Source organism: Sus scrofa, chromosome 6 (assembly GCF_054392235.1).
Source record: "Sus scrofa isolate SSC_HxYL_T2T_F1_AM1 chromosome 6, Sscrofa_HxYL_maternal_Yorkshire_Landrace_v2.0, whole genome shotgun sequence".
In the NCBI taxonomy this organism is placed as follows: Eukaryota; Metazoa; Chordata; class Mammalia; order Artiodactyla; family Suidae; genus Sus; species Sus scrofa.
Window position 1 is genome coordinate 97,407,394 of NC_139388.1, and position 26,795 is coordinate 97,434,188.

The 26,795-nt window shown below is 50.5% G+C and overlaps 1 protein-coding gene and 1 non-coding gene across 10 annotated transcripts in view; both read right to left on the reverse strand.

Moving 5' to 3' along the window:
- The window catches only part of GRIK3 (glutamate ionotropic receptor kainate type subunit 3), a 247,961-nt gene that overhangs the window by 66,763 nt on the left and 154,403 nt on the right, over positions 1-26,795 (reverse strand). For all 9 annotated transcript variants that reach the window (XR_014807464.1, XR_014807469.1, XR_014807467.1 and 6 more), the window contains 3 exons: positions 18,185-18,442; positions 10,810-10,991; positions 8,535-8,588 (listed from right to left, as the gene is read on the reverse strand). Coding sequence is in view for 2 of the 9 variants with exons in the window: in XM_021095961.2 (XP_020951620.1) it covers positions 8,535-8,588; positions 10,810-10,991; positions 18,185-18,442 (494 nt within the window). In the remaining 7 variants the exon portion in view is untranslated. The remainder of the gene's footprint in view (positions 1-8,534; positions 8,589-10,809; positions 10,992-18,184; positions 18,443-26,795) is intronic.
- On the reverse strand, positions 1,653-1,732 carry MIR9842 (microRNA mir-9842). The gene has a single exon (NR_128529.1). It is a non-coding gene; the product is annotated as a microRNA mir-9842 (primary transcript).

A 26,795-nucleotide genomic window follows, 5' to 3' on the forward strand; every position in this document is an offset into this window, starting at 1 on the left:
TCGATCCCTGGCCTCAATCAGTGGGTTAAGAAGCCAGTGTTGCCATGAGCTGTGGTGTAGGTCACAGACGCAGCTCGGATCCTGCGTTGCTGTGGCTCTGGTGTAGGCCGGTGACTACAACTCCAATTGGACCCCTAGCCTGGGAACCTCCATGTGTCGTGAGTGCGGCCCTTAAAATGATGAAAATAAAAAAAGTTTTTTAAATAAGAAAATAAAAAAAATAAAAACAAACTTATTACCAAAGAGGAAAGGTGGGGGCAGATACATTAGGAGTTTGGGATTAACAGATACACTTTACTGTCTATCAAATAGATAAACAAGGACCTACTGTAGAGCACAGAGAACTGTATTCACATCTCATAATAATTTAAAATGGGGAAGAATCTGAAAAAGAATATAGATATATGCCTAACTTAATCCCTCTGCTGTACACCTGGAACTAATACAACATTGTAAATCAACTATACTTCAATTAAAAAATTAAAATAGTTTCTTCTGCCTGGGACTGAAGGTACATAGCTGCCTTCTGCTCTCTCCTCACCCCCACATCACCAGCCAAGTCCTCTCACCTCCTGCCTCCTAAGGAGCCTGTCTATCCATGGGCCAGGTCACGTCCAGTCTGGTGCAATGGGCAAGCCTTGGCTTAAAAGCCAGGAAGACAGGCTTTCATGCATGGGGGCAGCCCAGCTTCAGCTCTTTCCTGGGACAAGGTGAGTGGTGAGGGAAGGGGGCAGAGACAAGAGGGGGATTGGCTGTAGCCACCGGGTCCTTTTCATGCCACATGGAAGCATTGCTTACTGGGTCCTCCTGGGACCATGTAATTCTCTGGGAGAACACGCCTGGATTTGACTTCACTGTCAGCTGCCAGTTAAAGGCCTGGATTCTGGGTTAGTGTGTGGATTTTTGCCCAGAACAAAGATAATCCCCAAGGTGGTGGTGTATTGCCCTCTAGGACATTCATCCATTTTTTATCTAACCTAGCCATCTTCCGGCATGTTTTCCCCTATACCGAATACCTAGAAATCCTCAATCCTTCAAATGCTCTTTGAGCCAGCGTTGTCATCCTACTGGTTCCTCTGTTCATGAGTTGAATACATCTTTGGCACATGTTCATTCTATATATGCATAAGAGTCATGTGACTTTTTGAAACGTATAGGCTCACAATCTAGATTTGCCCCATCTCACTAGTGGGGACAATGAATCTTAAGGTCTTAGTCTGAGCTCTTCCTCATCTATTGTCTATTCTTTTTTTTTTTTTGGTAGGGCCACACCCAGGGCCTATGGAAGTTCCCAGGCTAAAGAGTCGAAATCAGAGCTGCAGCTGCTGGCCAACGCCACAGCCACAGCAATGCCAGATCTGAACCACGTCTGCGACCTACACCACAGCTCACGGCAACACTGGATCCGTAACCCACGGAGCAAGGCCAAGGATCAAACCCGTATCCTCAGGGATACTTGTCCGATTCATTTCCACCACACCCCACTGGGAACGCCTTGTCTATTCTTTTCCACACTCTCCCCTCACCCAGCTGCCTTCATCTCAGCTGGGACAGAGCGGCTGGGGACATGGGCTTGTCTCTGTAGCCGCAGCCATCAGGGGCAACCTCCGGGCCCATCACAGTCCCAGCCTCCATTAAATCCATGATGGAAACGATGGAATAAAACCCGGAGCCCACAGAGCAGCTCTTTCACACCGTGCTGGCTTCCTCTGATCTCTGAGATGTTCCTAATCCTGCTAAACGCCGCCTGTCCATCCGACTGGCCTCCTAGAACACACTGTGTTGGCTTCCTCTTTGAAGATTTAGCGATTAGCCACTTGTTCTGGGAGGTGGTAGCGGAGATTCCTGTATGAGATGCAACTTTTGAGTGGCTGATCTCAAAGCCTCTTTTCACTTCTAATATTTTAGTTTTATTTTGTTTCAGTCTATTCTATTCATTCATTTAAAGAAAACATTATATTACGGATAATTTTAAACATTCGGGAAAGTCGAATTTTACTGTGAAAACCCATACACCCACCACACAGATTCTACTTAACATTTTGCTATAATTGTCCTAACACATCTCTAGCCATCTTATTTTCTGGTGCATCTCAAAGTAAATTGTAGACATCAGTATGTGTCTCCTTAACCACTTCAGTATGTATAATTTGTAAGTAGAATTCAAGATTTGTTTAGTTTTTTTAGGTAAAATTTTGACAAATGATTTATACCTGTGCAATCTTTTTTTTTTTTTTTTTTTTTTTTTTGTCTTTTTGCCTTTTCTAGGGTTGCTCCTGTGGCATATGGAGGTTCCCAGGCTAGCGGTCGAATTGGAGCTGTGGCCGCCGGCCTACACCACAGCTCAGGGCAACACCGGATCCTTAACTCACTGAGCAAGGACAGGGATCGAACCTGCAACCTCATGGTTCCTAGTCGGATTCGTTAACCACTGCGCCACGACGGGAGCTCCGCACCTGTGAAATCTTAACGCCCTTCAGATATAGAGCATTACTACCACTCTAGAAGTTTCCTTCACCTTCTTCCCCCTCAATCCCTGGCCCCTATCCAGAGGCACCCACTGTTCCCTTTTTTATAAAACACGATGTTAGACTTCCTGATGTAAGAACTCCATGCAGGAGTTCCCGTCGTGGCGCAGTGGTTAACGAATCCGACTAGGAACCATGAGGTTGCGGGTTCGGTCCCTGCCCTTGCTCAGTGGGTTAACGATCCGGCGTTGCCGTGAGCTGTGGTGTAGGTTGCAGACGCGGCTCGGATCCTGCGTTGCTGTGGCTCTGGCATAGGCCAGTGGCTACAGCTCCGATTCGACCCCTAGCCTGGGAACCTCCATATGCCGCGGGAGCGGCCCAAGAAATGGCAAAAAGACAAAAAAAAAAAAAAAAAAAAGAAGAACTCCATGCAGATGGAAGTACACCATGCACTTTGGTGACTGGCTTCTTTTAGTCAGGCTGCTATTTTTGAGACTCATCATTCTTGTTGCCTGTATCCATAGTTTGTCATTTGATTTCTGACCAGTATTCCATTGTGTTAAGATACTACAGGATTTTTAAAGATCCATTATCCCATTGATGGATATTTAGGTGCTTTTTTTCCCCCCAGCCCTTAGTTATTACACATGAAGTTGGTATAAACTAAAGTGAAAAGAAAAGAAAAACAAGAAAAGAGAAGCTTTAGGGATTAGGGAAGAGGCTGGGAGCAGATCTGAGCCCAGGGAATGAAGTTCAGTCCCAGCCTTGCAAACAAATAGGGTCCTGATTCCAGGCCAAGATTTAGGATGGGGAAGGGGCTGGATGGGAGCAGGAAGCAGGGTCTTGAGTAAGTGGAGGGGTCCCCACTGAACTGGCCAGAGGGCGGTGGTGTGGCCCCCATCTTGGTGGAGAGGGGAGAGTGGACAGTGCGCTCAGCCCTGTGTCTGGAGTCCATTACCTGATCGCCACAATGCTCAGTAAAGTAGGTGTTTCATAGTATTTCCTTGTTGGAAATATTGTGTCACTCCCCTGCTTGACAACTTTCTTTCTTTGCTTCCTTCCTTCCTCCCTCCATCCCTCCCTCCTTTCTGTCTGTCTGTCTGTCTTTCTTTCTTTCTTTTTCTTTTTTTTTTTTTTGCTTTTTAGGGCCCTACTCCCAGCATATGGAGGTTCCCAGGCTAGGTGTTGAATCAGAGCTGTAGCTGCTGGCCTACACCATAGCCACAGCAACTCGAGATCTGAGCCGCATTTGTGACCTACACCACAGCTCACGTCAATGCCGTATCCTTAACCCACTGAGTGGGGCCAGGGATCGAACCTGCATCTTCATGGATACTAGTTGAATTCACTACTGCTGAGCCACAATGAGAACTCACTGCTTGAAATACTTCAATAAAATTACTTAGTATATTTGAGAAGACTCTCTACCCCTCCAGCCTCACTTTTTTTCCCACCTCCTCTCATTTTTTTTTTGGCCCCAAGAGAACACCAAACTACTTCCATCCCCCTTTCCCATTCCTCACCCACCCCTGCCCTCATCCTGCTGCTTCTCATCCCTGTGCCAGTGTCTTTGAGTGCTCTATCCCTGGGCCAGCACACCTGTCTTCTTGGGCTCTCCTCTGAGATTCATCTCAAGTGTCACTTTTTCCAGGAAGCCTTCCCTGACTACTACTCTACACACACAGGATAGGGTGGATCAGGAGTACTTCTGCTCTTATCCTGAGACCTCTCTGCTTCCAATCCACTGATAACGACTGTCTATGTCTGCATCCATTTCCCCTATGAGTCCCTGAGCCAAATACTTCTGTTACACAGAGTGGGGAGACAGGTTGACTAGCTGAGTAGATCTTCTGGCCACCTAAACAGCACTGGGAAAAGCCTGATGGGGAGACTCATGTTTTACATCCTGTCAGGGAGAACTTTCCATGGGGCTGGAAGTTAGGAGTGGTTTGGTAGATATCCTGGGATGGAGGATGAGCCCCTCAAGGGGACTGATTTAGAAGCAAGAGATCTTCCGCAAACTGTCTTTAAGGAGCTGGGTCTGGGGAGATGAAGGGACTTTATTTTGTAGAGGGGTGAATGCAAGTTTGGGGCCAGAGCGGAACTGCTGGGGCTATGAAAGAGAAGCTGAGCTCTGCCCCCAGGGGGCGCCCTCTTCCCTTGCACAGGGCTCAGCCTCTTCTCCACTTCAATATTGACCTGATACCTACAGCCTGAAAGATGCTCCGTATTAGCCTGCTTAGGGCCTCTGTGACTCTGCTCACCCTCCCCTAGGACCAGAGGCCAGCCACACTCAGGGAGAAGGGTAGCATCTCTGGCTTCTGTGGGGTCTTGGGCACTGGTGACTTCAGTCCTTCCAGTTTCCAGATGCAGCACTGGCTTGGCTGCCCCTCAGTGGCTGTGGCCAGTCACAGCCTGGGAAGGGGAAGGATGGGGTGTCACTGCTGGGGTCACCTTCATCCTTGTCGTCCTGAGCCTGGCCTTAGCTACAAAGTGTTGTAAGGCTTGTGGCACTCAGCGCCACCATCCTTGAGACATGAGGGCGGTGGCAGTGGGGAGCTGGAAAAGAGGCCTCTTTGTCCGGCTCCAATTTTTGGTCCAAACTGCCCTGGGCTGAGACCCCATGTGCTGTACACAGTGAACTGTGCACAACCTTGCCGCTTGGCAAAAAGTTGCTGTTCTCCGTGCCAAATGTTGACACATTGAATTCAGTATCGACGAGGGACCTTTTAGAAACATTCAGCATAACATAATAGACTAATTCATTAGCACCCCATGGGTCTGACTGGGTAGAAGCTGAAGCTCGGAAAACATCGCCTTAAGGAATGACAGATGAAAATATCTTTCCCATGATATAACTGTTATTGCCGAGAAGTGGCATTAATTGTGATTGCTTATCTATTAATTTATTATAATTCTTTTTTTCACCTCCAGGCTTTTACCTACACATGACATGTACCAGGGGCTCAGCGGGGGCTGATTAACGCGGGGTGATCTGGGAATGGCTCAGAGCTGGCTGCAACAGATAGTGGTAGCCAGGGTAATTAAAATATCTTCTGTGTGGGAGAGGCAAGTTTGGAGAATTTTTTTTAGAGGCGAAGCATTGGTGACATGGGCTTCCGAAAGGGGAGGGGATAAATGCCAAATGCCACTGTCCTCCCAAACACAGCCACCACTGACCAATGGGCACAAAGAAGTGGAATCACGAGGTAGACTCTCAAGCCAACGGGGCGGGAAGGAGGATCTTGGAGCTGGAGCCGGAAGCAGGATACAGGGACCTAGGGGACAGAGCTGATGTCCTGGCATATGGGGAGTGGTGGGGAGGTACCCCCTCCCCCAACCCCCCACCCCTGCAACACACACACATCTTCCACTGCAGAGCTATTTGTACGCAGACTATACCTCCTTGGAAGGATGGGCTCTTTCTGACCCTCAGAGAGGTGTGGGGAGGAAGGGCAGTGGGCTGGAATGGGAGTCAGGAGACAAAGCTTCTATCACTCATCTGCTGTGAGACTCTGGGCAGTTCACACAACCTCTCGGGCCCCAGGTTTCCCCATCAATCAACAGCGAGCATAAACTCTGCTCTGGGAAGAGGAAAATCAGTGATGTGGAGAAGGGGCTTTGGAACCTGTGACATGTGGATGCTGCTGGGATTCGTGGAGGCTTTGTTCCCCCCATTAGTGTCAGTCACGTGATGCCTGGACCATCACAGCCTGAGGAATCCGAGCTGGAGCCGGCCAGAGGAAGCCAGGCAACACAGCACATGGGCTCTCAGCATGAGCGTCCGCAGACAGTTTTGGAGCTGGACAGCTCCCAGCTGGTTCAGTCCTTGCTCTGCCCCTTTCTTACTGAATGACCTCTTTGAGCCTCCGTTTCTACTTTTCTGTAAAACTGGGAAGGTCATACCTCCCTTGGAGAGTTGTTCTGAATTTTGGATGAGACGGGATATGCTGAGCACATAAAAAAACATAAGTAGGAGTTATTAATTAATCGATTTAACTCTTACATAGTCCTAAATGACAGGCACTTTGCTTAGTGCTTTACCGATGTCAACATACTTACTTAATGCTCAGTAGAACATTCCTATGAGGCGAGATAACTTGCCCAAGGAAGTGGAAGAATCTCGAGTCTAACTCAGGCAGACTGGCTCTGGAGTCCCTGGTCTTCACTGTTGCTTGGTGAGGATGTTAATTTCACCAATTACTTTTTACTTTGTATTGTATTCATTCATTCATTCATTCATTCATGAAGGAGCACCTGCTGTATTCTAGGCACTATCTGGGCACTGAAGAGATAGAGGTGGGCACCATCCTTGATCCTTATATGCATGAAGGAAGCCTACCAGTTGCTGAGCTTTGTGTCGGATCCATCTCTGGATGCCCCCTCCCACTCAAGTGCATCGCTCAGGACCCCGGACCTCGAGGGTATATGTATCTGGCTGCTGGATGAGTGAGTAAATGAAACTGAACTAAGGAAATGCAAAAGCAGCTCAAGTAGGTAGAGATCCAGAAGGGGCTCGGCGGAGAAGGGGCCTGGTCTCAGTCACCAGCTTCCAGGATCCCTCTCTCCCATCATCACTCCTGGCAGGTCCCCAGGTCTGAGCTCTGGGTCAGGAGAGTGGGCAGGGGGGGGCCCTGAGTTCTGCCATGGGCACAGGCTGGAGTGGGTGGGGGTGGAGACAGGGTAACTAGCAGTGGGGTGCTGGGAAACGCTTATAAACAGCTCTCAGGGGAGGGAGGGTAAAACTTCTTATTTGTAGCATTTTTCCAGCTTCTGTGGTATCGACACTCCCACCATGGCAAATTCCAATCTACCTACGTGGTAACACTGAACACGGGAGTTTGGAAGAGATGAACACAGCTGGCTCTCAACCAGCGCAAGCCTGAAGAGCTAACCTGCCTTCTGGTCTTTGCTTATGCTGTTCCCTCCATGCAGAATACCCTTCCACTCTCTCCTTGGCGAACTCCTACTGACCCTTCAAGGCCCAGTTCAAGCATTTTCTTTCCTGTAAAGGCTACCTGAAATCTCCCACCTTCCACCAGCACCATGGCCCCTGACATCTCTTTCTGCTGTGCCCTGTGGAAAGAGCCTGCCATCTGAGCTAGACAGAGATGCAGGATGGACGGGATGGGAGTGCCTTGAGGGCAGGCCTCAATGCCAGTCATCTTGAGCGACTCAGCCAAGCACAGGTGGTGGGTAAGGGATGCTCACTGGGTGGCGGGTGCTGGATGAGGAAGGAACACAGAAGGCCGCAGGGCCACAGCAGCAAGTCTGATGCAGATTTCGGGGGCTGGTTTCAGCCACAGGATGGTTATAGATGCCCCAGCCCCAGGTTGAGTGGAGGAGTCCACCCAGGGCTCTAGTGACATCCGAGGGCATCTGGCTCCAAGGCAGGGTGGCTGGGGGTGGTACCCCTTTGGCACCAGTTTTCTTTATTCTGCTGATCTCAGGCCACAACTAATTACACTAATGGGTTTAAATGGCCCTAAGTGTACTCAGGGTTTGGACAGGACCCATCTGGAGCCCGCAGGTGGGCTGGCCCAGCTGACAGCAAGTGGGCAGACCTGAGTGCAGATGCCACAGGAATCCAAAGTGGCAACTCCCATTGTCCTATGAGGCCAGAGACCTGAGTAGGGACATGTGGGCCAGGGGCCGAGGGTCACCGCCATCGTAACAGCTCTTCCCATGAGTCTGGCCCGGCTCTCAGCACTTTCTTTCGTGAACTCATTCGATCCTCACACAGTCCCAGGAGGGAGGAGCCATTATCATGCCCATTTTGCAGAGGAAGAAACTGAGGGAGGTTAAATGACGTCTGCAAGGTCTCACGGCCGGCAAGCAGAGGGGCTTGAGCTCATACCATCAGCTTCCGGAGTCCCAGCCCTTAGTCACAACAAGGCCGCTTCTAGAAGCAGATGGGCCATAAAGACAAGTCTGTGCCCTTGCCTGGGGCCACGCCTATGGCCTCAGGTGGCAAGTCTAGCCTGCAACAACCGCCCCCTCCCCCAAGGCTGACCTTGTTTTGGGGGAGCCCCTTCCAGCCCGGGCCAGGACCCAGAGGTACGTTACCAGAGTGGTGAAGATGAAGTGGTAGTACTCGGTCATCATGCCCATGGCCATGGCCTGCGGGAAAGCAAAGCATTAGCAGCCCTGCAGGGGACACTGGAGAAGCTTCCCCCCTCCCCACTGTGGAGGGGGGAAGGTGGGGAGGAGGGGTGCAGCACAGGCTGGCGGACCACTCAGAGGGGGATGTCCTCTGAGACCACCTCCGGACAGTGACAAGGACTGGCTGGCAGAGAGCCATGGATTTCACACCGGGGTGTGCAGCAGATCACCTGCGGCACATTAAAATGCCAGCATCTTGGGCCACGCTCTCCAGAGATTCCACATTCCACAGCCTCCAGGGGTCTGCCTTTCGGATAAGCATCCCTCTCCTGCCACACTTGGAGAAATGCTGATGGAAGCTACCCGACACCGCCTTCTCAGTGGAGTGAGCCAGGCTCCACACAGCTGAACTTATGGTCCTGGCTCCAGAAAGATGAATGTGGGAGCCCAGCCCCCCTCTAGCCCAGCCAGGGCCGAGGAGGAGGGTCTGTCCTCAGTCTGAGCCTCACCAGGAAGGGCTGAGACATCTTGCCTTCCGGGTCCTGACCACACAGTGGACCACAGGGCTGTGGTGAATTATCATCACACATCATCATGAAATCTACATTATACATTATGTATTTTATTAGAAGCCTATAATCTATAACACTAATGACCGTAATGCATTTGCTATAGCGTTCTTCAGAAAGTGGCCCCACGAAGCGCTCGGGGGGAATGTCACTGGGTCAAGTACACTGAAAAGGCTTCACATTCCCTCCCTCCCGGTTTTGGAGGGGATTCACGACCCGCATCCGCAGGTTTAAGGCTCGAGGCGTCCTCAGGACACAGACGTGCTCACTTTGGTTTAGTTCAGTGTTTCACCGAGCACAGAATCGTCATTTTTAATTATCGAAGTTTTCAAGTCAGAAAACTCGGGAGTGAATTCTGACATTCTGGCTGGATGACCTTGGCCCAGTTACTTTCCCCCGGAGCCTCAGTTTCCCGTCTGTAAATGGAGCGGGACAACGGCCTCCACTTGCTGGGTGGCGGTAAATGAGGAGCTGGGTCTCAGTGAACCCGTGCCCTGCCCACCTCTGTTGCTGTGGCCCATGCCCGGGAAAGGAGGGTGGCGCTGGGGGCAGCTGGCCCAGAGAGTGAGGGTTAGAACTTCTGGGGAGCGTGTGTCTCCCCCGCATTGACTTTAAAGATGTCCTACATCCAGTGCTGACTGTGCAATGGGCACCAGGACAAAGTCCTCCCGTCACTCATCTCATGGAATCTTCCAGAACCACATGAGGTAGCTCATTCACTCCATCTACAGAGGATGATTCCGGGCTACTCGCTCTAGGGCACATGCATGCCACCCATGGACAGAAGCAGGATGCAAACTCTCAAATGGGCTTTTCAGCCACTGAGTGAGGGCATCTGGGGTGGGGCTTCCTCTGGGGGAACACGGAGGCTGCCGTTCAGTTCGGCTGGGGCACTCCTTGCAGGGTGGGGGGCGCCGGCCCTGACTACATCCCTGGCCCCTGCATCCTTGTGTCCCAGCCCTGCCACCTGCATCTCCCGGGGTCGTAGATCAAGGTCCACAGAATGCCTCCCCCAGTCACCCGCGACACTTCCTGGGACCACGCAGTTGCCTTTTACACAAAGCCTTGGCTCAAATCAGAGCGGTTTGGGTTTTAGCTGCGGCACCCTTGGAGGGGGCTGTGAGCGACTTGGCTGTTAATTTCTTAGGTAGCTGGCAGAGTTCGCTCTGGTTCCCAGCACACCCATCCGGGCTTGTCCGGGAACGGAGGGCTGGCCAGGATGGACGGCCATTCTCCTCCCCCACTGTCGCTGCAGAGCTGAGCAGATGGTGCTCGGAGCCTCGATAAACCTCCTCGTCATAGGAGAGTGACACTGCGTGCCAGGGACTCTGGGGGCTGTCCTGAGACCTTCAGGCCTCTCTATGCTTCCCGAAGTGTTCTGTTCTCACCTCCCGCCTGCACAGAGGTGACCTGGAAACTAGCATTTACTCAGCACCCTCCATGCTCATCAGCCTCTCACCCCATCCTCACACCAACCGGGAGAGTTGAGACCACCGTGCGTATTTTGCTGCTGCTGAAACTGAGGCTCCCCGAGGCAAAGCGACCACCCAAGGTCATGCAGCCAGCAAGAAGAGGCAGACCAGGGATCACGTCTGAGTCTGAGAAAGGGGTGGGTGGGGAAGTGGCCGGCGGACCCCAACCATCCCTCCCGCTGCCCGGCGCTCACACACCTGCTTCAGGATCTGGGCGGCCATGGTGTGGCTGCAGTCGAAGATAATGCGGAATTCCCGGCCTCGTTTCATCTCTTTGAGCAGCGGGCGTGAGTCATCAGAGTCCAGGGGGAGCTGGCGGATCTTCAGGCGGATGTTGTACCTTGATGGGGCCATGATGAGCTCCTGCAGTCGGATGAGCCCTGAGAGGCCCCGGGGCACAAAAGACACAGGTGTGCACACGGATACACAGCGGCAGGCGCTGTGTGGCCACAGGCCTGCAGACACACACGGACCCTGACACATGGCTCGTGAAGATATGTGCATGAGCATAGCCATGCCTGTGCAGACACAGGCACCAGCACACGGGGGCACAGACATGTGCACCCAGCCATGCACACCCACATATGTACACAGACATGTGTGCACACAAACCACAGGCTGACACGCGCATGCATGTTTATACAGACAGGACAGACACGTGGGTTGATAAATATACATGTGAACGTGTAGATAAGGGTGTGCGTGCACAGAGATACATGTACACACCTGCAGCTTCAAAAGCAGGCACAGACAGATGGCAAATTCCCACTGACTCCACCCCCCCAACCCAGTGGGTGTAGAGACTTATGGAACCTGAACCAGAGGCCACCCCCTCTTCCTCCTCCCACCCCCACAACAGCGTGAAGCATGCGACATAATTTTCCTAACATCCCGAGCGACTTGCTTCCAGGATGTGGGGCAAGGGGCAGCTCCAGGTTCAGCTGTACCAACTGTTGGATCAGGTAAGGCCAGGTGGCATTTGTGCCCAGTCCCCTCCCCACCCCCATCCCCACGAGCAGGCTGCCTCAGTAAACCTCACCCACTCCTCCAGGCTCAACGCAACCACCTCCTCCAGGAAGCCTACCCGTATTGCTCTGCCCGCACAAGATCTCCCCAGCACATTCCCATCCTGCTCCCTGCTACTTGGGGGCCTCCTCCCTCGGCACTAGCCTCCTCTGGCCTCATCTCGCTCTCCTTGTTCTGTCACGAGCTCCTTAACAGCAGGGGCTTGGTCTCCGCACCCCCAGCACAGAGCCTGGCGCTTCGGTTGATTTCAACATGGATGTCCATCATCAGATTGACTACTGTTTTTTCCTCCTCCCCCTGAAAAAAAATCCATCCTCCACCTTGGCATTTTGCAAAATCTCGGGACTTCTCAGGAAAACTGAATGTCACTTCCTGGAGACAAATGGCTTGCTTGGGTCTAATTAAGTTCGTTTCCGTCCCTATGCTGTTCTCTGTAGCCCCACCCACTGCCACATGGGTGGGTGCCACGCAGCGCGGGACCTGGGTCCCAGGGTGGCCATTCGCTCCACCTGCCGGGCTCCCTTCCCAGGTTCAAGGGTTCGGTGTTTTCATTCTGGTTGCACTGTCCACTCAGCCATGCGCCATCTCCCTGCTAACAGCACTCTGCTTTTCCCTTGGGGAACAACTCTCCCCCCACCCCACGCTCAATCCACGTGACTTGGGAGGGCTCAGTCCCCACTCCAGGGGCCCAGAATGTGACCCCTGCCTGGTGGATCAGCACACGCCTTCCTGTAGGCATAGGTACAGCCTTAGGAATGGATGTGTGATGCCAGCTGGTCCTATCAGATGACTCCCAGGAATTGTGCCAGAGCAACTGGCAAGAGATCCCCCTTTTCATTAACTCCAAATGGGGAGGAAGTCAGTCCAGGGGTTGCTACATAGAACCCGAGAAGGATTCCAACAGGGGAGAAGTCAGACACATAGGAAGAAAATAAACCCTAATGATACTGGTTTGAGCCTCTAAAGCTGAAACTGGTCCTTAACTTTCCTATAAACGAAGCCAACAACCCACCTCTTTTTTTTTTTTTTTTTTTTTTTTTTTTTTGCTTAAGCTCCTTTGTGATGGATTAAAGTTTGCCGTTAATGGTTGCAGGGCTGCCTATCTGGACAGAGTCGCCCTACCCAGACAGCCCACTTCTGGGGCCTTCCAATAGAGTGTGGGTTTCCAAAGCCACTTCTGGTACCTACACTTGGGTCTGTTCAGCCTCTCATCCCCATTCCTCAGGGCTGCACATGAGGAAAGCAATCCACTTGGTACCCATTACTGCACTCTGCTGGGGAGGGCAGAGCTGTATCTCTGGGACCTAAGCCTCCCCAAAGAGCTCCCAAATAAGCTTTGCCAAGGCTGTGGACATCCTGACTCCCCAGCTCCCTGGAAGGTCTCAGATCTACGCGCATGGGCGGTGAGAGGGCTCTGGAGTCCTGGAGTGATCTGGATCAAACAGGGGCCCCAGGGGCCTCCTCATACCAGACTTAGGGCGCACGAAGAGAATATAGGGTGACCTTAGCAGAGAAGAGAGGGCCACAAGCTCCCCCCAGACACACACACATACCCAGCCTTACCCTTCCTCCTCAACCAGTCCCAGAAGTTCTTATTTGGCTGAACGATGCTGCACACTTACACCTGTTACCCGAGAGGCCCCGAGTGCACACCTTGCTCCCACTGGCTCAGTTTTCAGAACTAGGCATGGCATGAGTAGGCACCTGGGCTTTGGGGGCCCAGGACATGAGGACCGGGACAGCCTGGCTGCTGGAGCAGAGGCCACCAGAGCTTTCTTGTCAGCCAAGTTCATTGCCCCGTGTAATACACAGTGACCCACATTCTCCAGCAGCAAATGTCAGACTTCCTTCCCATCAGTGTATTCCCAAAGGAGACCAGAGGCTCGGCCTGGCCCATCCCAGCAGAGGGCTAGGCCCTGTGTTTGCCTGAGATGAGCTCTCCTTCCTGGCTGCTCCCCTAATCAATCTCTCTCAAAATATCTGCAGTGAATCATGGTTGTTGAAGTCATGCTTTTCACTTACAAAGCACTTCTGCATTCATTACCCTATTTAACCATCTCCCTGTCCTAGAAGGCATGCAGACTGGGGCTTGTTTCAATGTTACAGATAAAGAAAGTGAGGGCCCTAAGAGGTTAAAAGACCCTCCCCAAATTTTGCAGCCAAAATTTTGCAGCATGCTAGCAATGGGGTCAAAATTTGAGATCCGATCTTTTTGGCTCTTAGGCTAGGCCCTTTTCCCCCACCCCAGCTTTTTCTAAGCCCCTTCTTTCACCCTTTTTTTTTTTGTTTTTAGGGCCACACCCTTATCCTATGGACGTTCCCAGGCTAGAGATGGAATCAGAGCTGTAGCTGCCGGTCTGCACCACAGCTATAGCAACGCTGGATCCCAGCTGCATCTTTGACCTACACCACAGCTCACAGCAATGCCGGATCCTTAACCCACTGAGCAAGGCCAGGGATCAAACCCTCGTCCTCATGGATGCTAGTTGCGTTCATAACAGGCATGAGCCACAATGGGAACTCCCCCTCCCTTTCACTCTTGATATGAATTTGTCTTGTTTGCACAGATCAGGTTAGGAAGGTGGTCCCATGGCAAAGCCCATAGGGCAAATGCTTTTGGTTTCTGTCATCTTCATTCTTGATATTCTGTAACCGATGAGCTGACATCCTGAAACCCAGGGGCAAACCCATGACCAGAGGCGTCTGTACCCCTATAACCCTTGCGTTTTCCTGGGCACACAAAAAAATCATAACCTCTCCAACTGCAAACCCCATCTCTCTTTTGCTTCCTTCCCATACGGGATGTTCCCACCTAACATGTTCCACCTATAGTAACAGAGGCAATAGTACAGTAATAAGCCATAAAGGCTCTTGCCCATGCTTTCCCCTTGCTCATGCCTCTATGTGGCCCTGGACGTCATGATGATGCCCCCTTCTGCATCTAGGGAGCTGTAAGCAGCAACCCTTCTTTCCTTTGCCGTTGACCTCTCCATGTCATCATTCAGTCATACCTTTAGATCCCAGGTACTTTTTAAAATAGTTCAGGAGTTCCCGCTGTGGCTCAGCAGAAACAAATCTGACTAGTATCCATGAGGACACAGGTTGGATCCCTGGCCTCGCTCAGTGGGTTGGGGATCCAGCATTGCCATAAGGCATGGTAGAGGATCTGGTTCGGATCTGGCTCGGATCTGGTGTTGCTGTGGCCGTGATGCAGGCCGGCAGCTGCAGCTCCAGTTCGACCCTGAAGCCTAGAAACTTCCAAATGCTGCAAGGGCAGCCCTAAAAAGCAATAAATAAATAAATAAATAAATAAAAATAAAAATAAATTCTCTCTTCAATAGATTGTGATGAATTCCTTAGCCCTCCCTACCTCCACATCCTTTGCCACGTAACTTGGCAGTGCCCTCCAACCTCAGGCAGGTGACTTGCTCTACCCATGAAACTGACTTGTTTTGGTCAGTGGGGTATTAGCAGGCATGACACGGGAGACACTTGAAGTGGAATTGCACACTGCGCTTGTTCTTTTCGCCTTGCCTATTGTCATGACATCATGCCTGGGCCAGCCTGCTGGAGGATGAGAGATGTGGAGGAGAGCCCAGCTACCCCATCATCTCAGTTAAGGCCAGTCTAGATGAGCCAACAGTCAGCCAGGAGTGATCTAGCCAAGACCAGAACAATCACCTAGTTAATCTCAGTCAGTCGCTGACCTCACAGACTTGTGAGCTAAACAAATATTATTTGAAGCCACTAAGTCACTATGTTTTGGGGGTGGTTTGTTACACAGAATTATTATAGAAATAGGTAAATGATGTACCCTATGCTAGCATCCTAAGAGAGCCATGCTTTTGTTTGACTGGCAATGTGCCAGCCCCAAGACATGGCTCGTGATGAGTGAAAGCCAGTCAATGGCATCCCCTTCCTATTTGGGGAGATTTAAGGTAGCAGGCGTAGACTCAGTGAGTTGTAAGCATGGTGTGTCGGATGGTTCTAAAACAGATTTTCCTCCCCGATAAGAGGCACGTGTCACATTAAGAAAAATCCCTTTGGCTTCTACCTCTTCCCTTCCTACTTCCTGGGGTGTCATTATATGAGGATGTGATGCTTGGAGCTGCAGCGACTTTATTGTGACTATGAGGGGGAAAGCCATGAGATCTGCAGTGATACTGACCCAGCACCCTCACTGTGTTGAACTAAACCAGCCCCAGAAAGGCCCATCTTCAGGCTTCTTGTCAGCAGGATAACTAAGTGGCTATAGCTCCAGTCAATCCGAGTTGAGTTGTCTGTTACTTGCAACCAAAACAACAACCACCAAAGCAGACACAGGCAAACCCTATGACAAAGCGCATCTCACTCCATGGATCTGATGACCCCCAAGGTGTCCTGCACCCTTGAAATATCCTGATACTGGGAGCACATCTCTTACTACTCACTACTCTTTATCAAAGTTATATTAGTTGACTGAATGCAACCCCAAGTCCCTAGTACCAAGTGTCTTCTTGACTGAACCAGCTCCATCATGGACTCTCCTGTTTTACGCTATTTGTTGAATTGAACTGAATATCAAGTTGAATTAAACTAGAACTATATACTGCAGGAAGGAGCGTGTTGGGCACTAGAAAGGGGGAAGAGAAGAAGATGTTATCCCACCTTCTTTTGAGAAGTTAATCATATTACAGCGACCCATCCGGAGGTCACTGGTCATCAGAGCTAAGAATCAAGTGACGTGTACACACGGTCAGAGCTAGACATCCTTGGACAGAGGAGACTCCAGGCCTTAGCATCTACTCTGACCAGTCTCCCTGGTAGAGGGTCCGCCTTCGTGCCATAGCATCTTTTTCCTCTGCAAAGCCTCTGCCTCAGCCTTATTCAGACCGGGGGCCCCGGGACTGCTGGGCAGGGGTTTCTGCCACTGTCTATTCTGGCCACGCTGTGTTCATGACACTCTTACATATTTTCAGTATATCCAATTCTCATATCCAATTCTCTTCCACTCTGGCCCCGAGTTTTCTTCCAAGAGGCCCCTTTGTTCCTGCCTGGACCAATATAGTCACCTCTGCCTCAGTCTTCTTGCTCCAGGTTTCCCCGTCCAAACCTCTGTGCATCGCCACCCTTCTAAAACTCCACTTTTGTTATTCTACTTCTTTGCTCAACAACACTTAGTGGTCCTGGGCTGCTTGCGAGATGAAGTCTGAACACTGAAGCTAGACAGCAGAGACCTCGCCCACAGCCAGAGACACACTGTTTATCTGACCTTTCCGCCAAGGTCTCGGCACGTCCTCTCCCCAAGTGCCTCCAGCTCTGACTGTATGTACATGTCACTTGTTTCTTAGCTCTGATGGCCTAGAAAGACCAGTGACCTTTGGGTGGGCACTCACTCCGTTTCCATGTGACTAACATCCCAAAAAGGAGATGAGATAACCACATCCTTCTTTCTTCTTCCTCACCAGGGCCCTCCACTCCTTTTCCGGTGATGTTGAACTGCAGCTTATTGCCATGTTATTTTCAGGTCAGTTCAATTCAACTCAACAAACAGTTAAACATCTATTTTGTACCAGGAACTGTGTTAAAAGGTACAGAAGGCTCATGGTCAGGCAGCAGAAACAGGACCACAAACAGACCATCATTCACAGCGGTATGTAAAGACAGGCAAAACTAGAGCGCTGCAGAAGCGGTGGGCGTGGCTTGAAGCTGGGTGGGCGTGCCTCTCTGTGGCTGGGGGCACTGAGCAGAGGTGGGAGTTATCTGCCCTCTGAGATCGTCTCCCTGGTGCTCTGGGTATAGCAGCAACTCAAGAGATGCTTGCGAATCCCGAGTTAACTAAACAACTTCTGATTGTCTCTTCCAAGGGATTCTCTCCCCACTACTCCCACTCCCCATTAGGAGGTACTCAAGGGCTGACATTGAATCGCAGGCAGCTGAGAGCTGGAGGGCTCTCTCCAAGCGGGACACTGGAGCTCTGGGCTTGTCACATGGGCAAAGCAGGGCCAGATGAGTTAAGTGACTTGCCAAGGTCACTCTCTCTTAAGAGGCTGGGCTAAGAAACATTTTGGGACTTGAGTCTTTGGAAAGAAAGAGGAGGAGAGGAAGCAGCTCCCTGCTGCCCAGCTAGGAAGCTCAGGGCAGGCACACACCATGGACTGTTTGGTTTGAGTCCAGCGCCTGTGCTCATAGCCAGCAGGGAGCTGGATGTATTGGCTGCAGATGAGAATGTGTGAATGCAAGGGTGCCAGCAGGTGGGGGCGTGGCTATGCAGGTGTGAGCACAGGCGCTCTGGCGGCGGGTGCTGAGCTTAGACTGGAGCATGCTGCTGGGGTGGAGCTGGGAGTGTGGGGCAGGTGTGAAGTAGGCTGGGCTGGGTGAGTGTGGCTGGTGTGCTCGAGGCCATAGGTGAGCGCAGGGCGAATATTGGTGTAACCAGATGAAGCTTGGGTCTAAGAATGGACCTTTTCACCTGGGGCAGCCAAGTTGGGTGAGCAGCAACGAGCCCGATCCTGGGACTCTGCCACTCTTGTCCTCTCCCCTTGGGCCCACTGGACGGGCTACCCACCTGTGCTGTCGTCATAGACCACAGTGGCCGACCGCCACTTGAGATACTGGACCAGGTCGAGGATGGCGTGGCTGAGAGAGGCGTAGTCCGGGTACAGGTTCACGTAGAAGGTGTCTTTGTTGTCCAGCGGGTGGTGCTTCCAGCGCAGCTGGATGTGGGGCACCTCCAGCGCATTGCAGATGGACTGGACGGCATTGGTGCAGGAGCCCTGGGATGGCCCGAAGATCGCCACCACCCCCAGTGCCAGCTGGTCACAGGCTGCAACGAGAGGAGGGAGTGCAGGATGGTTTAGAGGTGCTGTCTCCTCAGGCAGCTGTGGGCTGTGGGTGGATGACTGACGTCCCCTCTGAACCTTGGTTTCCTCATCTGGAAACTGGAGTTGTTGCCCCTGCCTCAGGGGGTCACAGGAAAGTCAAATAAGGCAATGAGTATACACTGTCGGTGGGAATGGAAATTGGTGCAGCCACTATGGAGAAGAGTTGGACAGTTTGGGCGCTCCTTAAAAACTAAAAGTAGGTTACCATATGATCCAGCAATCCCACTCCTGGGCATCTATCCAGAGAAAACTCTGATTTGAAAAGATAACATGCACCCCAATGCTCACTGCAGCACTGTTTGCAATACCCAAGACACAGATGCAACCTAAAGGTCCCCAGACACAGGAAGGGACATAGATGTCACACACACACACACACACACACACACACACACACACACACACTCACACACAGTGGAATATTACTTTGCCATAAAAATGGCATAATGCCATTTGTAGCAACATGGATGGAACTAGAAATTACCATATTAAGTGAAGTAAGCCAGACAGAGAAAGACAAATATCATCTGATGCCACTTACATGTGGAATCTAAAAAACTGATACAAATGAACTTACTTATAAAATAGAAACTCACAGACATAGAAAGCAAATTTAGGAGTTCCTGTTGTGGCACAAGGGAAACAAATCTGACTAGGAACTATGAGATTGTGGGTTCGACCCCTGGCCTTGCTCAGTGGGTTAAGGATCTAGAGTTGCCATGAGCTGTGGTGTAGGTTGCAGACGCAGCTCGGATCTGGTGTTGCTGTGGTTGTGGCGTAGGTCGGCAGCTGTGGCTCTGATTCGACCCCTAGCCTGGGAACCTCCATATACCATGGGTGTGGCCCAAAAAGACAAAAAAGAAAAGAAAAGAAAAAGAAAAAAGAAAGAAAGAAAGAAAGAAAGCAAACTTACCAAAGGGGAAAGGAGAGGGAGGGATAAATTAGGAGTTTGGGGTTAACATACACACTACTATATATAAATAGGCGAACAACAATGACCTACTATATAGCACAATATAGCATATTACAAAATGCACTCAATATTTTTTAATAACCTATAAGGGAAAAGAATTTGAAAAAGAAAAAATTATATATATACACACATACATACATACATATATGTATATAAGTATGTATAACTGAATCATTTTGCTGTACACCTGAAACTAACACAAGGTTGTAAACCAACTATACTTCAATTTATTTTATTTATTTATTTTTGTCTTTCTGTCTTTTTAGGGCTGCACCCGTGGCATATGGAAGTTCCCAGGCTAGGGGTCTAATCGCAGCTGTTGCTGCTGGTCTACACCACAGCCACAGCAACGTGGGATCTGAGCTGCAGCTGTGACCTACACCACAGCTCATGGCAATGCCAGATTCCTGACCCGCTGAGTGAGGCCAGGGATCAAACCCACGTCCTCATGGATAAGAGACAGATTCGTTTCTACTGAGCCACCTCGGGAACTCCCCACCACCACTTTTCTGACTTCATCTCCCATCCATCTCTCCCTCTCTCACAGCCTTCAAGCCCCACTGGCTTCCATGATGTTTCTCAAACATACTAAGCACACACCTGCCTCAGGGCCTTTGCATGTGCTGTCCCCTTTGGCTGGAATGCACTTCCTTCGGATTTCCACCTGATTCCCCACCCCCTTCCTCCAGGTCTCTGCATCTTTGTGTCGTCTTAGTAAGGCATCACTGCTCAACCTGCAATAGCAATCCCTGTCCAGGCACACTCTTGAAAACCTACGGCTGCCTTGTTGATTTAATTAAATGACCACTGAAGTCTTGTTCATTAGTTGACTTTCTCCTCCCACTAGGATGTAGTCAGCTCCAGAGAGGCAAGGGCTTGATCTGGGTTGTTTACTGCTGTGTCAACAGTGCTGAACAGTATCCGATCTGAGTAGGTGCTTCATCAACTTCTGCAGGGTGAATGGATGCTGAATCCCTGCCTTCAAACAACTCACACCCTGGGGGAGGCCCAACGGCTCAGGCAGTTCAGACAGCAGATGCTTCTGGGAAGGACAAACATCATTGGGCACAGCAGAGCCTGAAATGAGCAGACCCAGGGCAGCTGGGGCTCAAAGGGGAGCATAGGCTCATAAAGGAATTGTGCCTAAAAGATCCATAAAGTGGGACCTCTCAGGGACCATCAGGGGGTGGGCTCCCCAGGAGCCATGGTCCTTTATCTGGCAACTGTCTCGAGTGTTCCTCTGGGTTCCACTGCCTTCTCCCCTCCAAACCTCTGAGTAGGGTGAGGGATCCAGACCCAAGGCAGACTGCTCGCTCACCACCCCCAGGCCACAGCCATTGGTTTGGAGGGTGGTCATGTGACCACGTGCAGCCAATGGGGTGGCATGAGACCCCCCCCCCCCCCGGAAGGGGGCCCTTTCTCTCGGTAAAGGATCGGGGAGGAAGGTACGATCTGGAGGTGCCATAGCCACCTGTGCTCACAGAAAAAGGGCAGTGCTTGTCTTCAAATGGAGTCAGTGTGGAGGTGAGCAGAGCTAAGAGAGAAATATGAGCCCTGCGAGCAAGTGGAACCCTGGACTTCAGTGACGTGAACATGAACTTCAGTACATTCTCTCTTTGCTTAAGCCCGTTAGGATTCGGCTTTCTGTCACCTTCAATCATCAGTGGAGAAGCGGCACACATGCCAGCCTGTGGCCATGGGAACGACACCGTGTGCACACGTGTAATGCATGTAAGACAGGCAAGACAGGCATACACAGTGGATTCGGACACACGGCTGCCCCAAGGGCCCCTGGGAATGACCTACTGAGCTCAGGCCCACCCTGCAGATTTGCAAGGCCGGTGCTAGAGAATAGAGGCCCACATACCATGTGGCTAAATCTCTAAACTTTTTTTTTGCTTTTTCACAGCTGCACCTGCAACGTATGGAAGTTCCCAGGCTAGGGGTAGAATCTTAGCTGCAGCTACCCGCCTACTCCACAGCCATAGTAACGCTAGATCAGAGCCACGTCTGCGACCTACACCACAGCTCATGGCAACGCCAGATCTGTAACCCACTGAGCAAGGCCAGGGGTCAAACCCACATCCTCATGGATACTAGTTGCTTTCGTTTCCGCTGAGCCACAATGGGAACTCCCAGTATTTAAACATTTTAAGTCAAGCTAACAAAGTGTTGCAGAAAACACACCCTTCCCTCCCACCTTGGCAAATATGCCTTCACAACAACCTGGAAAGTCAGGTGAGCCTGGAGACTTTAGCCCAGTGATGGGAGAGGTGGCACCACCCCCCACCCTTCTCTTTGACCACTGGCTTGACCCTCAACCATATGTGGCCTTGAACTCTCCATGTGACACTCCAGGTCTAAGCGCTGTCCACACGCCTTGCAGACAGCTGTTCCCCGGCCGCCCCTAGATAGGGCCTAGCGGTGTGACCGTGGCAGTGGGGCCTTTCCTCCGGAGGACAGCCCAGGGCAGAAGCTTATACAGGCCTGGAGGTGAATTCAGAACCAACTGGGCTGGAAATTTCAGATTCTAGATGGTTGGAGCAAAGACTAGAAGGGCAGGGCACAGGTTCCTGCTGAGAAGACCCCCTGTCCTGAAAGGGGTTGCCTACCAGAGGCGGTGAGGGCAGCCCCTCCAATGCATGGGCCCTGGGAAAGGTCCCCTCTTGCCCGGGGTAAGGGATCCAAAGAGACAGGGTTGTGTGCATTGGTCAGAATGTGTGTCTTCAGGGTATTTGCCTCTCTGCTGACAATCGCCCCACCTCTCTCACTGCCTCTTAGGAATAAAAGAGGTGATGTTCTATAAAGTAGTTATTTTTCCTGAAATTTGTACTCCTGCAGGAACAGCAGAGAATGCCCCTTCTGGTCTGGGTGAAACGCGGAGCCCTCTGGGGGGCAGTCATTGCTAGGAGTCTGCTGAACCAGTCTGGAGCTAAGTTTGCTGGTAAATGGTTCAACTTGGAGACAGGTCTCCTTTTCAGGGCCCTCATCCCAAAAAGGCCATGCCTGACCTACACTCTCACTGTGCATTCATGCCGGTCTCCCCCTCTCTGGGTTCGTTGAATGTCTCTCTGACCACTCTGTCTCCTTAGAGCAGGTGCTCCCTGAAGGAAAAGACCATGTGAGAGCATTTTGTAGCCACAGAGGCTGAATTCCAACATGGAAGAGACAGTGATAGCGAGTGACCGCCACCCAGGCCTGGTCACTCCCTCTTGCCCAAACCTGAGGAGGGAGGCACCTTGTGAAATCCATAGGTTTCTCTCATGCTCTGCCTCCTCTCTGTTTCGAACCTTCTAGCGGCCCTCTGATGTCTCTGGTGTCCATTCTACTGTCAACTGTCTCTACCCTTTGTCTTTTCCTTCTAGGATCTTCTGATTGACACTTGGTTGAGTAACTTTTCTGTCTCATTCCCTCCCATGGCACCCTCCAGGAACCCAACTTTTGGATTTCCCTTTTGGATCCATACCTTGAAGCAGGCAGGCAGATGCCACCCTGCCACCCCCACCCTCACCCAACCCCCTGCCCAGGCCTAGAGTCTGGGGATCCTGTTTGACTGGGGCAGGCGAGAATGGACCCACCACAAATTATGATGGGATTTATTGCAGAGGATGGTAAGAGGGATCTTGAAGGAAGTGATTTTGATTTTGACATTGATTGTGAGGATAATGATAAAGGGGACTGTAGTGGTAGCTGTTGTAGTCATGATGGGGGGGACCCCATGGTGGGGCTGTGGATGATCATGGCGTTGGCGCTGATGAGGGTGGAATGGCGATGATTTTGTGACCCTGGTGTGGTGAGATGATGAAGAGGGGATTGATGATGACAACTATGTCAATGCCATGACAGCAACGGTGATGACGACGGTAGGAATGAATGATGACGGTAAAGTAAGCGCTGATGAGAGGAGACGATGACAGTGGCGCTGCTGATGTTGGTGATGATGGGAGGGGACAAAACAGATGCTGATGCCATGACGGTGATGGTGCTGATGACTGTAGAGGTGGAAATGTTGGCAGGGATGAGAATGGAGTCGAGAGCGGTTTTAATGGTATCGATAACATTGGTCGTGATGATGTTAATGCCGTGATTGCAGCAGAGATGGTAACGACAGTAATGGTGGTGCTATGGTTGGCACTGATGAGGCTGGTGATGCTGAAGACGTTGCTACCACTGCAGTGAGGCTGATGATGACAGTGGGGATGAGGATGGTGATGGTGACATTGTGAGGCGTGGAGGGGACACCATGGCTGACGGTGATAGCAGTAACTGTGGTGATGGTGCCTTGCTGCTGATGGGGGTGGCAGTAGTGGAATATTGTGGTGGCCACCACACTGCGTTTCATTCTGCCAGAGAGGTAGTGATTACATCTCACTCTCGGGTATGGGAAGCATCCACCCTGTCCTCCACCTATGTCTTCTCCATGGCCTCTCTCCACATCCCTGTTCCTGTTCCTCCAAATTTCTTCCACCCCTGGAGGATCTTCCAGCCTGGATGAACACTGCTGGCCCAAAGGGTTCAGGGTAGGGTTATAGCAGCCGCAGAAACAGCAGCAGCTTTATCTCCAGATGTTTCCAGGGCAGCAGCCAACTCTTGTTCTGGCAGCCCCAAGCATACACAGCAGTAATTACATTATTTGTGGCTTCAATTTTGAATCCATTTTCTGGTCATTTTACAGTAACTCAGTGGTTCACAGTCATTGCAGGAGTCCACAGGCTGAATGCAGTCCCCCGCCCGCCCCAACCCCCTTTCCATGGCAATTGTAGTTATAGCAAAAATTATCCCAATCAATTTGTGTCTTAAAAGGAATTGAGCAGCCCAGAGAATAAGTGAAGGCGGAGTTGCCTGGGGAGGGCTGGGTCGATTCCAGGCCCACTCCGGTCAGGCTTGGAAGAAAACACAGACGCTCTCTGGGTTGTTGGCTCAGGCAATCTCTGGCAGTGACTCATCTTTTAATTTTCCACAAAACATTTAAAATAAAGACAATAACTGAAAGTCCCTGTTAATGGGGAAAGGCCTCCTGGGCCTCATGTGGAGGGGGGACTCATTCACCCAGTGCTGGCGGGGCAGGCAGTGCCAGGCTCCACGCCTCTGCACCCCCTCAGCCCATATGGCCCAAGGTGGCCGGATCCAGCCGTGATGAGAACCTCTGCCTAGAGAAAATGAATTATCATTGGGTTAATTAGAATGAGGCCCAAGTTCACCCCCCTGGAAGAGGCCTAATGATGCTCCTGAGGAACACATTTTTAAAAACCAAAGATCAAAGGAAAAAATAAAGATCAGAGAATATAGGGTTCCCCGAGGGATGGAGGGGGCCCAATGGGGGCGCATGATCCAACAGCAGAAATGCCTCCAGGGTCAGACAGTGGTACTTCTAAACACAGCAGGGGTCTGTCTTAGGTATATTATCAGAAGGACACTAAGGGAGAGTGATGGCAGAGAGGTGCCACTTAAATCTTTTTTTATTGAGATATAATATAATACAGGAAAGTGCATTAATTCTAAGCACAGACTTTTATGAATTTTTACATGTAGCTGTACTCAAGTAACTACTGCTTAGATCAAAGTATAGAACATTTCCAACCCTGAAGAAGGTTCTGAATTCCCCTTTCCAGTTAATATCCACTGGACTCCCTTCCTCAGAGGCAATCACTATCCATTCACTCAACAGTATGTCTATGAGCCCCATCCACGATGCTGTGCATGTGGAAAGAGTTGGTTCTGTTTTTACTGCTGATTCAACTCCACTGTATAACTGTACCACTGTATAATTGTACCACTGTATAACTGCTATCCCTTCTTCTGTGGATGGACCTTCAATTTATTTCCAACTTTTGGCTATTGTCAAGAAAGTGGCAGAGTTCCCATAGTGGTGCAGTGGAAACGAATCCGACTAGGAACTGTGAGGTTGCGGGTTCGATCCCTGACCTCGCTCAGTGGGTTAAGGATCCGGCATGGCCGTGAGCTGTGGTGTAGGTCGCAGACGCAGCTCGGATGCTGCGTTGCTGTGGCTCTGGTGTAGGCTGGCAGCTACAGCTCCGATTAGACCCCTAGCCTGGGAACCTCCATATGCCATAGGTGAGGCCCTAAAGGGTAAAAAGACAAAATAAAAAAAAAAAAAAAGTGGCTAGGAACTTCCTTGCAAACATACATTTCCCTTTAGTAGATCCTTCCAAACAGTTCTCCCAAAACGCTGAACCAGTTTTCACTCCCACCAGCATTGCATAGGGAAAAATAAACCTTACCCCACACCTCCCACCATACCCAGAAAATCAATTCGAGATTGCTCATCCAGCTAACTATGAAAGAGAAAACCAAAGAGCTTCTAGAAGAGAACAAAGGAGAATATCCTCATGACCTTAGAATAGACAAAAATGGAACACAAAAGGCATTAGCTATAATGGAAAATATTGATAAATTGGACTCCTTTCAATAAAAAAACTTTGCTCCTCAAAAGATACTACTAAGAGAGTGAAAAGGCAGGCTTATCTGCAACACATATATGCAATACATATCTCCAACAAAGGCTGTGTATCCAGAATATATAAAAGACTCCTATAAATCAATAAGAAAATGACAGGCAACTCAATTTTCAAAAGTGGTTGAAAGGCTCCAAAAGGCACTCCAGGAAAGAGGAGATTCAAATGATCCATTAGCATATGAAAAGATGCTAAAGATGCTCAATATCTCTGGCCATCAGGGAAATACAAAGTTAAGACCACACTGAGACATCCACCATATACACCACCAAAAAGAAAACCAACTTTCCCACGAGTTAGCAGACCTGTGGAGCAACTACAGCTGTCCTGCGTTACTTGGGGTGAGGTGGGGGATGCCCATGGGTACAGCAACCCTGAAAAACTCTTAGCCTGAACATATGCACATCAGAGGACCTCACCCTTGCACTCCTAGATAGGTACCCAACAAAAAAATGTGCACATGTGTGCGCCAAAAGACATGGACAAGAAGGTTCATAGCAGCACCACTGTGTGGCCTCAAATGGAAGCAACGCAAATATCCAACGGTAAATAAGATGCTTTAAAAACTGGGATCTACTCATATAATGGAAACAATAAAGAACAAGAGACTACCATTACATCCACCAACATAGATGAATCTCACAGATCTACTGCAGGTTGAATGAAGCAAGACTCAAAAAAGCACATGTTAGTATTCTATTTTTGTGAAGTTCAAAACCAGCCAAAACTAGTGTATGGCACCAGCAGTCAGAACCCTGATTCTATAGTACACCAGTGAAAAGGCAAAGGGATGTGCCATCTAACGGAAGAGATGGATAACAATCACATAATTATGCCCACATCCAT